Genomic DNA, 11362 nt, shown 5'->3' on the forward strand with positions numbered 1-11362 from the left:
TTACTAAAGTCCTAATAAACTCAATCATATATATAATTTAATATACAAAATCTGAATATATTCATTCTATTCAAGAAATTTCTACACTATAAAATTATCATCTGTTTAAAATTTTGATAACTATGTTCATTCCTTAATATTAATTTTAAGATAAATAAACAATATTTATTTTAGATAGTTCAAAAACTCTTTTTACTGATATTGTATAATAACACTTGTGTATATTGTTTTAAAAGAATACTTAGACTTATTGTTTAAAAAACAAAAGTAGTCAGGAAGTATTTATTTGACTAATTTATAAGTTAATTTGACCTTTACAGGGGCCTTTCAGAAGAATATGAAAGTGTTTTATTTTAGTTTTAACTTATAATTTCTACTCCCTTTTTCCATTATTATACTTATATTTAATACATGCTTTTATTATCTTTAATTTATTTTTATATATTATTATATTATTTTTAATTTTTTAAAATCTCTTATACAATTCAAATTTAAAAAAAAACTTTAAATTAAAAAACTTATAAAAAAATAAATTGAATAATAACTTAGATTAAAAATTAAATAAAAATCAATTTCTAAAAAAAATGAAACTCAATTAATACTTATTGGATAAATTCTTTTAAATAAACAACATATCTAACTAAAAGGTAGACGCAGACATCTGAATACAATAACATATCTACCTAACATTCTAGGAGTTTTATAATTTCATTTTTAAAATATTACATAAATGATTTCATATCATAACAGTAAATATTTACGTTTTTTGTAATAATCACTAAACCTTTTATTCAGTTAATGCATTTAAGGTACCATTAATAATTTTAATTGTTATATATTTACTAATATCATATGCATTTAATATTTTTCTAAATAGTATACAATTAATAATATTCATTTTATCAATTTTAAAAGTTCTTTTTAAGTATCAATATAAATATTATATCATAACGTATCATTTAAAATGATTCATAACTTATTATTCAATATAGTTATTTCTATATATAATAATAATAAATTAATTAAGTTTTGAGTTTCTTATAAATTTAAATATTTTTAACTAAAATTTTAATAAATATTTTAATTATTTTTAAAATTTTATATTTCTCAATTAAATTCTTACGGTTTAATTTTTTTCATTAATTAAATAATGTAATTGTTATCTTACTTCATCTTCTAATGGTTAGAGACGACAATACGCTTTTGATTAAGATTGATAACAGTATTTTGATCACGGTTGGTAAAGACGTAGAATAATCAAAATATGATAGTTTGGTCTAACATAATTTTAATTAAAATAATAAAAATAACTTATCATATTTTATATTAAGTGTATTATATTTTATATTAATTATAACATCTCATAATTTTTAACGTGTTAAAAAAAAGTGAAATGACAGTTCAAAAACCTCATCATCTAGTTAACTTAGAAATTAGACAACAAAAATTGAATTAAAAAAGTACAAAGATTTTGAATACTCAATATATTAAAATTTTTATTAAAAAATAAACTAAATATACCAAAATTTACAAAGAAATTGAAAGTTAATTACATTTTAAAAAATAATATTTAATTTTAAAAGAGTAAAACGTCTTGATCGAAACGTAACTCAAAATCTTGATCATATATATATATATATATATATATATATATATATATATATATATATATATATATATATATATATATATATATATATATATATATATATATATATATATATATGGGTTTGGTAACAAGTAAGATATTTTTTTAGTTGGTACATTTTAGTAAAGTGTATCGGGTTTTAGTAGACAAAAATACTCTCATATGGATTTTAAGTTTTAAGGTAAAGGATATTTGAATAATTTTCATTTTTAAAACTAAAAAAAAAACAAGAAACTTCCAAACCCTTATCATCTTTCTCTCATCCCTCATACCTCTCCACCATTTCTCTTTCATCTCTCCCACTTCAACATTCTCTCTGTCATCCCTATAGTAGCTCCAACTAAAAGAATCAAAAACAGTCACCTAATATTAATTCACTTTTCCCACTTATCCAATTTGTTTCTCTCTCATCTCATATCTACTACACACATCAACTCGCGACACCGCAATTTGTTACTGTTACTCTGTTAATTCATTTGTTTTCCACTTTAATAACAAAATAATTGATGATGTTGATTTTTGATTGGAGGGCTGTGTTATATTTTTCCCTTCTGATTGTTATTAAATTTGTTAAAAACTAAAGTTTACAACAATTTCAAAACGAAAAAAAAAGAAATCTCCCACGAAAAGACGATAGCATCAACCCATAATAGTTGCAAAGAATTTAGTTTTTAAATAATAAAATCATAGAAATGAAAGGAGTAGAAGTTAAACTATGAACGTGATGGTAACAAATTATTAAGTTTAAATTCTAATTTGAAAGTCATTACCTTTTGTTTTTCTTAATTTCACTCGCTTATGCGGCAAATGATAAATCATAATGACAACATCATGTTTATAATTTTGATAAAATCATATAAATGAAAGGAGTAGAAATTAAACGATGAGCGTGATGGTAACAAATTTATTAAGTTTAAATTCCAATTTGAAATTAGTTTGTTTTTCTTAATTTCACTTCTATGGCAAATGATAAAGGAGAATGACAACATCATGTTAATATTGAATAAACAAGTTAGAGATGTGAATTGTTTAAAATAAACTTACATGATGTCATTTACTTTGAAAAGTAATTTTTTGGTCCAACTGAGAGCTAACATGTTCATTATGACTAGTTTACTAATTTCTGGTTGATTTTTAGTTAATTGGTATATTAATGTAGTTCTTCTTCAAAACTACTCAATATTCTCTAATCTGTTCAAATATAGAAGATGTGTAATTTGTTAGAATATTTTTATTCTCTTTACAAAAATGAAATGAAAACATGCTTATCAATATGAAACATTCGAAAGGGATCGAGCAGTGGTCTCTTTTTTGAATAAGGGGACAAGCCAATAACAATAGTTTTCTCTGTTCATAAACTTTCTTCAATAATTTCTTCATGTTAAATCATTTAGTACCATGTGCAGGAGCTTCATTTTTTTGCTGTGTTTTAAGGTTGGTTCTATAAAGAAAGGTGAAAAGTATATTCCAACAAAAAATGTGTTTTTAGAATTATTTTTAAGAGCTCACTTTAGAAATCCATTTTCTAGACAATCACTTATCCCTTCCAAAATCCCCTTTCCACATAAGGGTTTTTCTCTTCTGAAAAATATTTCCAGATAACTTAATAGTTCAAGTATCAAATCTCCATAGAGATAAACGAAATTTAATAACAATCAGAAGGGAAAAAATATAACACAACCCTCCAATCAAAAATCAATATCAATATCATCAATTATTTTTTTTATTAAAGTGGAAAACAAATGACCGAACAGAGCAAGAGTAACCAATTGCGGTGTCGCGAGTTACTTTGTGTGAGTTAGAGAGAGAGGATGGAGATGAGAGAGAAACAAATTTGATAAGTGAGCAAGATGGATTAGGATTAGGTGAATGTTTATGATTTTTTTCGGTTGGAACTACTATAGGGATGACAGAGGGAATGTTAGAGTGAGAGAGATGAGAGAGAAAGAGTTGAGAAGAATGAGGGATGAGAGCAGTGACTAAGGATTCGAGATTTCTTGTTTTTCTTTTTAAATTTTGAGAATGAAAATTATTCAAATAACTTTGACCTTAAAACTGAGAATCCATACTATATGAGATATTTTTGTCTACTAAAATCGGATAAACTTTACTAAAATATACCAACTAAATGATACACTCTGCTAAAATGTACCAACTAAAAAAAGTGACGTATATAAATAAACCCATATATATATATAATAAATTATTGAATGCGTTAGAATAATTATATTTTATTAATTAATTTTATAAAAGGATTTAATTAATTAATTATGATTAAAGACCTATATGTTATAACAATTAATATTTTAATTTATTAAGAAACCAAATTAAAATATTAAAACTTAAAAAAGTAAGTGACATAAATTATATAAATAAATAATGATTTATATATGTGTAAACACATTTATCGTTTATCATTTCTGTTTTTTTATGTCATAAAAAAAATAAATAAATAAAACTAAGGTGCTCAACAGAAATAACATCAGATACCCAATATCTAATTTTTTAAGCTTTCGTTTTTTAAACTTTCTTTCTGTTCTAAAGAAAATTAAAAACTGCTCCATTTGATTGTTGTTTCTAATAAATTGTTATGGGAAATTCTTTACTTTAATACTTTTGATATGTGGTTTTATTTCCTGTATCATTATATTTAAATATATGTTTAAAAAATTAAAAAAAAAACGAAACAGATACTTGATTATTAAACACATTAAATAGAAATATTAATTGTATATTAATTATTAAAGTTATTTCTGAGATGATTGACAAAGTCTAATATGAGTTAGAAAGAATATCCACATGTTGAGAATTGGAATAACTCGTTAAATATGGCTTCTGCTATTGCTGTTGTCCTCATTTTTTCTCTCAGAGCCACTCTTTTAACTCTCTTATTACTCTCTCTATTCTGCAATTGAAATGGTTTCAGAAGCAGAGACAGAGCATCCCATCAAAGCATTTGGATGGGCAGCAAGAGACACTTCTGGCATTCTCTCCCCTTTCAATTTCTCCAGAAGGTATTATCTTCTCAAATTACTTTTGTTCATTCATTTTTCTTTTGTTTTCAACCACAATTCATCAATTGACTATTGTTATTTTTTTTCCTTTTAGTTTTTGTACTGTTCTAATTCTCATTACATTTTATTCATCTTCAATTTGTTTTTTTTCCAAAATATTCAATAAGGACTAAAATGCAAATGGTTTACATATATATAGTAGTTTTTTCTTCCAGAAATTAAAATAAAATAATTAGGATTTAAATATAATGATAAAGGAAATAAGAACACAAATCAAAAGTATTAAAGTAAAGGATTTCCCAAACTTCTAACAATTTATTAGAAACAACAACAAGAAAAAAAAAATCCTAATAATAAGAGACACCATTAATTTTAATTTAGAATTTCTTTTCAATGTGAAAAGTAAAAACACAATGACATAAATCAATTAAGCTTTACTAATATCATATATAAATATAAAGAATCATATAAAGAAGTGTTATAAAGTTTTCAAATTTAAAAAACAAAAAAACCCTAAAATAGAGCAATGTTGTAAAACTAATTTATCTAACCACATATTTTTAAAGTTCTATTCCACGATCCCACGGTAACAAAAGAAGAACAATATACCATAAACCCGGTGTCCAATTTTTAGTCTAATCGTTATAAACGAAATTGGAATCATGATTTTATTAGATTGCACCTTGAAAATGTGTAATGAATTTTTCTACTCTCTTCAGGAATATAACAAATATAACATGGTATCAGGGATATGATTTTTTTAAGATTGGACTTTTTGGAAGTCTAACCCAATATATAATATAAGTTAAATTTGATAATGGAAAAAAATATTTAATAATTTTGTATTTCTTGAGTGTGAAAATAAATAAGCATCTTGAGTGATAATTTAATTTTTAATTGAGTTTTGAAGAAATGATGAGATGTATGATTTTTGCAGGGCAACAGGAGAGAAAGATGTTGCAATTAAAGTAATGTACTGTGGAATATGTCACTCAGACTTACATATGTTAAAGAATGAGTGGAGCTGTTCAATCTATCCTATTGTTCCTGGGTACGTATATGTCCTTTTCTTTTCCTTTTGCTGACTTTTATTTTTCCTAGATATTTGTAGGGATTCATTTTAGATAATTTTTGAAAATGCTGCTGTGTATTGGGTTAGAGTGATTTGTCATTATTTGTAAGATTTTTTTTAAAGAGTGTATAAAGTCTGAATCCAGAAGAAAATAATGAATTTTTAGGAATTTTGTGTTAAAATATTAATTTATTATTAATATTTAACCTTTTTAAAATAACTCTATTTGTATGACCCTTTTTACTTTTTTGATGATTATTATTTGAAATCCATAAATAACATTTTTAAATGATTAATGTTTTTAAGAAATAAATTATTTTAATTTTTTTAGCAAAAAATTTATGGTTTAATACACCCAACAATAACTTAGACATTAAATTAATAGGATAACTTATCAATCATCTATAATTCAACTAAATCAATTACATATATTAATAATATTAAGCCTTTTACTTTAATCTATCTTTTTTCACTCAACCAAACAAGTTGTTTGAATTAAGATAAAACAAATAAATTTAAATTGAAAAGTTTATAATAAGTATAATTAATGTAACTTAAAAACAATCTTACTTTCTTTTTAAAAAAATTATATTCATTATATATTTTATTATAATAAATAAAAATGTAAATATTAATAAAAAAGTTAAAAATATAATCAATTATATTGAGCATATAATTAATTTTATACAGACTTCCACTCAAAATCTTCAATTTTAAAAGTTACACGTAAGACAAATCTTTCTCAAAAATGTTTGAACGTTCTTTCTGTTTTTCATTTTTTTTTCTTTCTTCTTGTATAATAAGTTTGTGTCTTTAGTATGTGAAGGACTGATTTAAAAGTTTACTCTGATTGAAAATAGTAAGATAATTTCCAACGCCTTGCAGATCCTTTTCTTCACCTGAAATTGAGTCTTACAACACTAAACAATTTTTTTTTTAATTATTCTAAGATGTTCTAAATGTAACTGAAGGTCAGTTCATGATATAACATGTGAAATTTGATTGGAATTTGTGTAGACACGAGATTGCTGGTGTGGTGACAGAGGTGGGAAGCAAGGTGCAAAAGTTAAAAGTTGGAGACAGAGTTGGTGTGGGGTGCATGGTTGGATCCTGTAGCTCCTGTCAGAACTGTAGTGAAGATCATGAGAATTACTGCCCCAAAATGATTCTCACATACAGTGCCAAGTATGTTGATGGCACCATAACATACGGAGGCTACTCCGATTCAATGGTTGCAGATGAACACTTTGTGGTTCGTATTCCAGATAACATACCTCTTGATGTTGCTGCTCCTCTCCTTTGTGCTGGAATCACAGTGTATAGCCCTTTGAAATATTATGGACTTGATAAGCCTGGACTTCATATTGGTGTGGTTGGTCTTGGTGGACTTGGTCACATGGCTGTCAAGTTTGCCAAAGCTCTTGGACTTAAGGTCACAGTAATTAGTACCTCTCCCAACAAAAAGAAGGAAGCCATTGAACACATGGGAGCTGATGCATTTGTTGTTAGCCGTGAACAAGATGAGATGATGGTAATTATCATTACTCACAAAATTTAGTAACGAAAATTAGTTTTTTTTCTTCGAAATGCTAGGGTTACGAAAGTTTTGGTGACATTTTTAAGAAATTACATGCAAATTGTTTTTATCACCAGTTACATGTTGTGTGTGCCTTAAAGTTGCTTCTTTGTTGCAAGTGAAAGCATTCACCAACTTCTAATGTTCCTCACTAAATATGTGTGTAGGCTGTCATGGGAACCTTTGATGGAATCATTGACACAGTTTCTGCTAACCATTCTCTCGTGCCTTTGATTGGCCTGTTGAAGGCTCATGGTAAATTGATCATGGTTGGTGCTCCAGAGAAACCTCTTGAGGTTCCAGCATTTGCCTTACTTACGGGTAAGCTTCCATGAAAAATAATGCTACCAATTACACACTCGCGGGTTTTGAATCGTGATCATGTTTGTTATTCTTAGTATTGAGAAAAAAATGCAGGAAAATATCACTGGCCACGATGAATATAGAACTCTTCACATTTAAGTTAAAAGTATAGTAATAATAAACAATTTTTCCAACCTTGGATCTAGTCTGTATTAGAATGAAAAAGTACTTAATTGAATTTTGAAACTCAGTATAACTGTACACAATTGGCAGGGAGGAAGCTGGTTGGTGGCAGTGCAATTGGAGGGATGAAAGAGACGCAAGAAATGATAGATTTTGCTGCGAAGCATGATGTGAAACCTGATATCGAAGTTATTGAAATGGATTATGTGAACACTGCGATGGAACGCCTCCTTAAAGCAGATGTGAAGTATCGATTTGTTATTGATATTGGAAACACGTTGAAGCCAAGTTCCTGAATAAAGAATATGATGAGTTTTTTAGATTTCAGAGACTGAAGGTAGGGTACCAGACAAAGACTGAGCGTGGATCTTTTATGTTTTTGTTCTTAAGCGTCATGTGTGTTTGTAGTAGTGAAGTTTTAGTTTGAGAATTTATCTATATCTGTGTTCGCATTGCATTACATTTTAAAGGGAAAACATTTTGCGTGAACGTGGAGTTGTTTTTATTTTAATTTGCAAGAAAACACGTTTAGATATGGATCGTGATAGGTTAACAAAATAATTTTTGACAAAATTTTTACAATGTCACGTGTCAGGTGTTGTTGGTTTGTTTGAATTTTTTTTTAAAAGAAATTGACTTAGAGAGCAAAATTGTGAACAATTTAGGTTCAAATACTTAGACATAAAGATGGGTTAAGTGTAAAGTGTTGCTTTCCGGTAATTCATCTTGGAAAATGATGGAAGGAATTTTGTAAATAATATGGGTTGAAGAAAGGAGATGATGGTTCAAGAGAACATATATTATTGTTCAAGTTTGTATATATTATGGTTGAAGTTTGTATAAATGGATGTCATTGTGATGCTCTTGTCTCAATTTCAATGTGTATATATTATTGTTCAAGTTTATATATATTATGATTGCACGATTGTCTTGTTATACAAATTGTAATAGACTTGTACCTGAATTTTGGGGTTGACATTTATGTTGTACATAAGTTATTCATTAGATTTTATATACACAATTTTATGATTTTAAATGTTGGATTAAATGTATTCATTGGATATGATCTTAAAAAAATTGCAATTTTGGTCCATAATCGTATTTTTGTTGTAATGTTGTTACAATAGATGTAATTCAACACACTAGTAATCAATTACGAGCCCTTGTAATCGATCACATCAATAATTTAAAGCAATAAGATGTTTTTCACGTACTAAGGACTACCAAAGACTACAAAAGTCACTCATCCAAATCAAAAAATGGAATAAATCACCTAAAAGCACAATCCAGACAACCCTAGGGAGCGTAGATTCCCATGCCTGGACATTGTTTTTGAGTGATATTTTCAATTTCTTTTCCTTGGATTAGTCAGTTTCCTCATTTTGGTGGTGTTTAATGCATCAAAAGATACCTTAGTTCATTCAATTGTGGAGGCCAAAGACCAGATAGGTGGTTCAATTCAATTAACTCATTACATTATATATAAAGTGTGTGTCCAACAATTATATACTTTAGTTTATTTATAAATTGGAAGCTGAGTATGTGTATAGAAAAAATCAACTAAATTAAAATAATTTTTTCAAGAACGAAAATAACGTAGGAGTGAAGTCAATTATCAGATTCAAATAAAAATTTCAAAAATATTTTGTTTATTACTTTATGATTTCTTATTTTTTTAGGAAATAACAAATTTTAAAAATTACATGACAATGTATTCGAACAGTTGGTTTCACTTGAAAAAACAATTCCAGTAAACTCTAGATGTCCTCAATAGTGTGTAGTACCCAGGGACTACAAGGCGCACGTCTCTACATTGGACACTAGATGAAACAAAGTTCTCTATTTAATTTTTTATGGGTACAAGTTGTCGTTAAGCAAAGCCTTTCCCAAAATGGGGTTTGTTTGACGAGAAAGAAGTTTGTTTAGCAAAATTGTTATGGTTGGATTAAGGATGTTACTCCCTCCACCACCACTCCTTCTCCCTCCACCTCCCCACAAATTTTGTAATGACAAAATTGTCCTTTTAATTTTTAACCTTTTTACTTTTAATCTTATTTATTTACCAAACCCTACATCCCTCACTATTACTCTCTCACGCACAGCCCCACCCTCAGCTTTCACTTACTCTTTCTTGTGAGATCCGCCGTTTCTTCTTCCCACCTCCGTCTCACTCTTTTCTCTCTTTCGGTGAGACTTCTCATCCCAACTCTCCTTTTGCTCTTCGTTCGTGGTGGTGTGATAGTATGGTTGTTCGTGCTCTTCGTGGCATGGCTCATACAATAATCATTTCAAATTCCTTCTTAATTTCGTTCAGTGAATCATTAAAGTTATTAAAACATCTAGTAGTAACAGAAACCAAACACAAATCAGTTATCAATTCAAAAGGTAATTTTTAAACTGTCGAACAAAAAGAGTTTTTAACAAGTAATAACAAATAATCTTCCTCTAAGTTCTAATTGTAACATCAACAATCCATCTGCACAGATAATTTTCATTAACAAATACAATGGTATAGCCAAGTAAGTTCTTTCTCCAAAGAAACAATGACTTAAAGTCAACCAGAGACCCTACCCCAAACACACAGAATCCTACAATTAACAAGAGACCAAGTAAATTACTAAAAGAGGAAGAAGCACAGACTAAGCCAAACTTGACTTTCTCCAAGAATTCACTATTCTTGAAAGCCTCGAAAGAAGAACCATGCTTCTTAAACTCCTTGAGCCTGATCTTCAATGCACAAATCGGCTCTTAGTCCTTCGATTGACCCTCGCCTTTGTTTTTCCACTCCTCCCAGAAACTCAACCTCCTTCCCCTCTTCTCAAAATCCACAATCCCATCTTCCTCCGCCAACACAATAGCCTTCTTTATCGCGGAAAGGTCGATTCGAATCTGCGACCTCGGGCTCCATTTCTCCAGAACCCTTTTGCTGAAATCGGGTGAGGAGTAGTCGCGTCGAATCTCCGACAGCTTCAGGCGTAGACTCTTGATGAACTCGATCTCCCTCGGCGGTGAAGAGCGCATGGTCAGAACCGAGAAAGGAGGCGTTGCACAATTAAAGAAGTTCTCGAGCTCGCGGTCGAATGACGTCGTTAGGTCTTTGAACGAGTTCGCTCGGTCATGCATGAGTTGGATATCAGCGTCCGCTGAGTCTCGAACCTCCACGGATATGGCATATCCGTGAACAGATGTGACACATCCGTTTAATGACATATAACGACAGATCTCACAAGAAAGAGTAAGAAAAAACTGGGAGTGGGGCTGTGAGTGAGAGAGTAACAGTGAGGGATGTTGGGTTTGGTAAATAAATAAGATTAAAAGTAAAAAGGTTAAAAATTAAAAGGGCAATTTTGTCATTACAAAATTTGTGGGGAGGTGGAGGGAGAAGGGGTGGTGGTGGAGGGACCCTTGGATTAAATGTTATGATGACTATATGGAATTTTATTGATGATTATGATGTTAATTGATTGTAGTATGATATAAATGTTGGAATATAATGATAAATGAAAGGAATATGATTTTTTGTTTAAATGAGGAATTTAGAATTGCGTAGAGAATGAATTTTTGTG

General features: G+C 28.7%; 1 protein-coding gene across 1 annotated transcript; it reads left to right on the forward strand.

The window, feature by feature from the left end:
- Positions 1-4530: 4530 nt before the first annotated feature.
- LOC108320082 (probable mannitol dehydrogenase) lies at positions 4531-8285 on the forward strand. Its single transcript, XM_017551422.1, has 5 exons — positions 4531-4662; positions 5600-5713; positions 6752-7265; positions 7478-7631; positions 7887-8285. Exons 1-5 carry the CDS (start codon positions 4565-4567, stop codon positions 8090-8092), a joined length of 1086 nt encoding a protein of 361 aa, XP_017406911.1. The 5' UTR covers positions 4531-4564; the 3' UTR covers positions 8093-8285.
- Positions 8286-11362: the final 3077 nt, after the last annotated feature.

The sequence above is a fragment of the Vigna angularis genome, chromosome 10, assembly GCF_016808095.1.
Source record: "Vigna angularis cultivar LongXiaoDou No.4 chromosome 10, ASM1680809v1, whole genome shotgun sequence".
Lineage (NCBI taxonomy): Eukaryota > Viridiplantae > Streptophyta > Magnoliopsida > Fabales > Fabaceae > Vigna > Vigna angularis.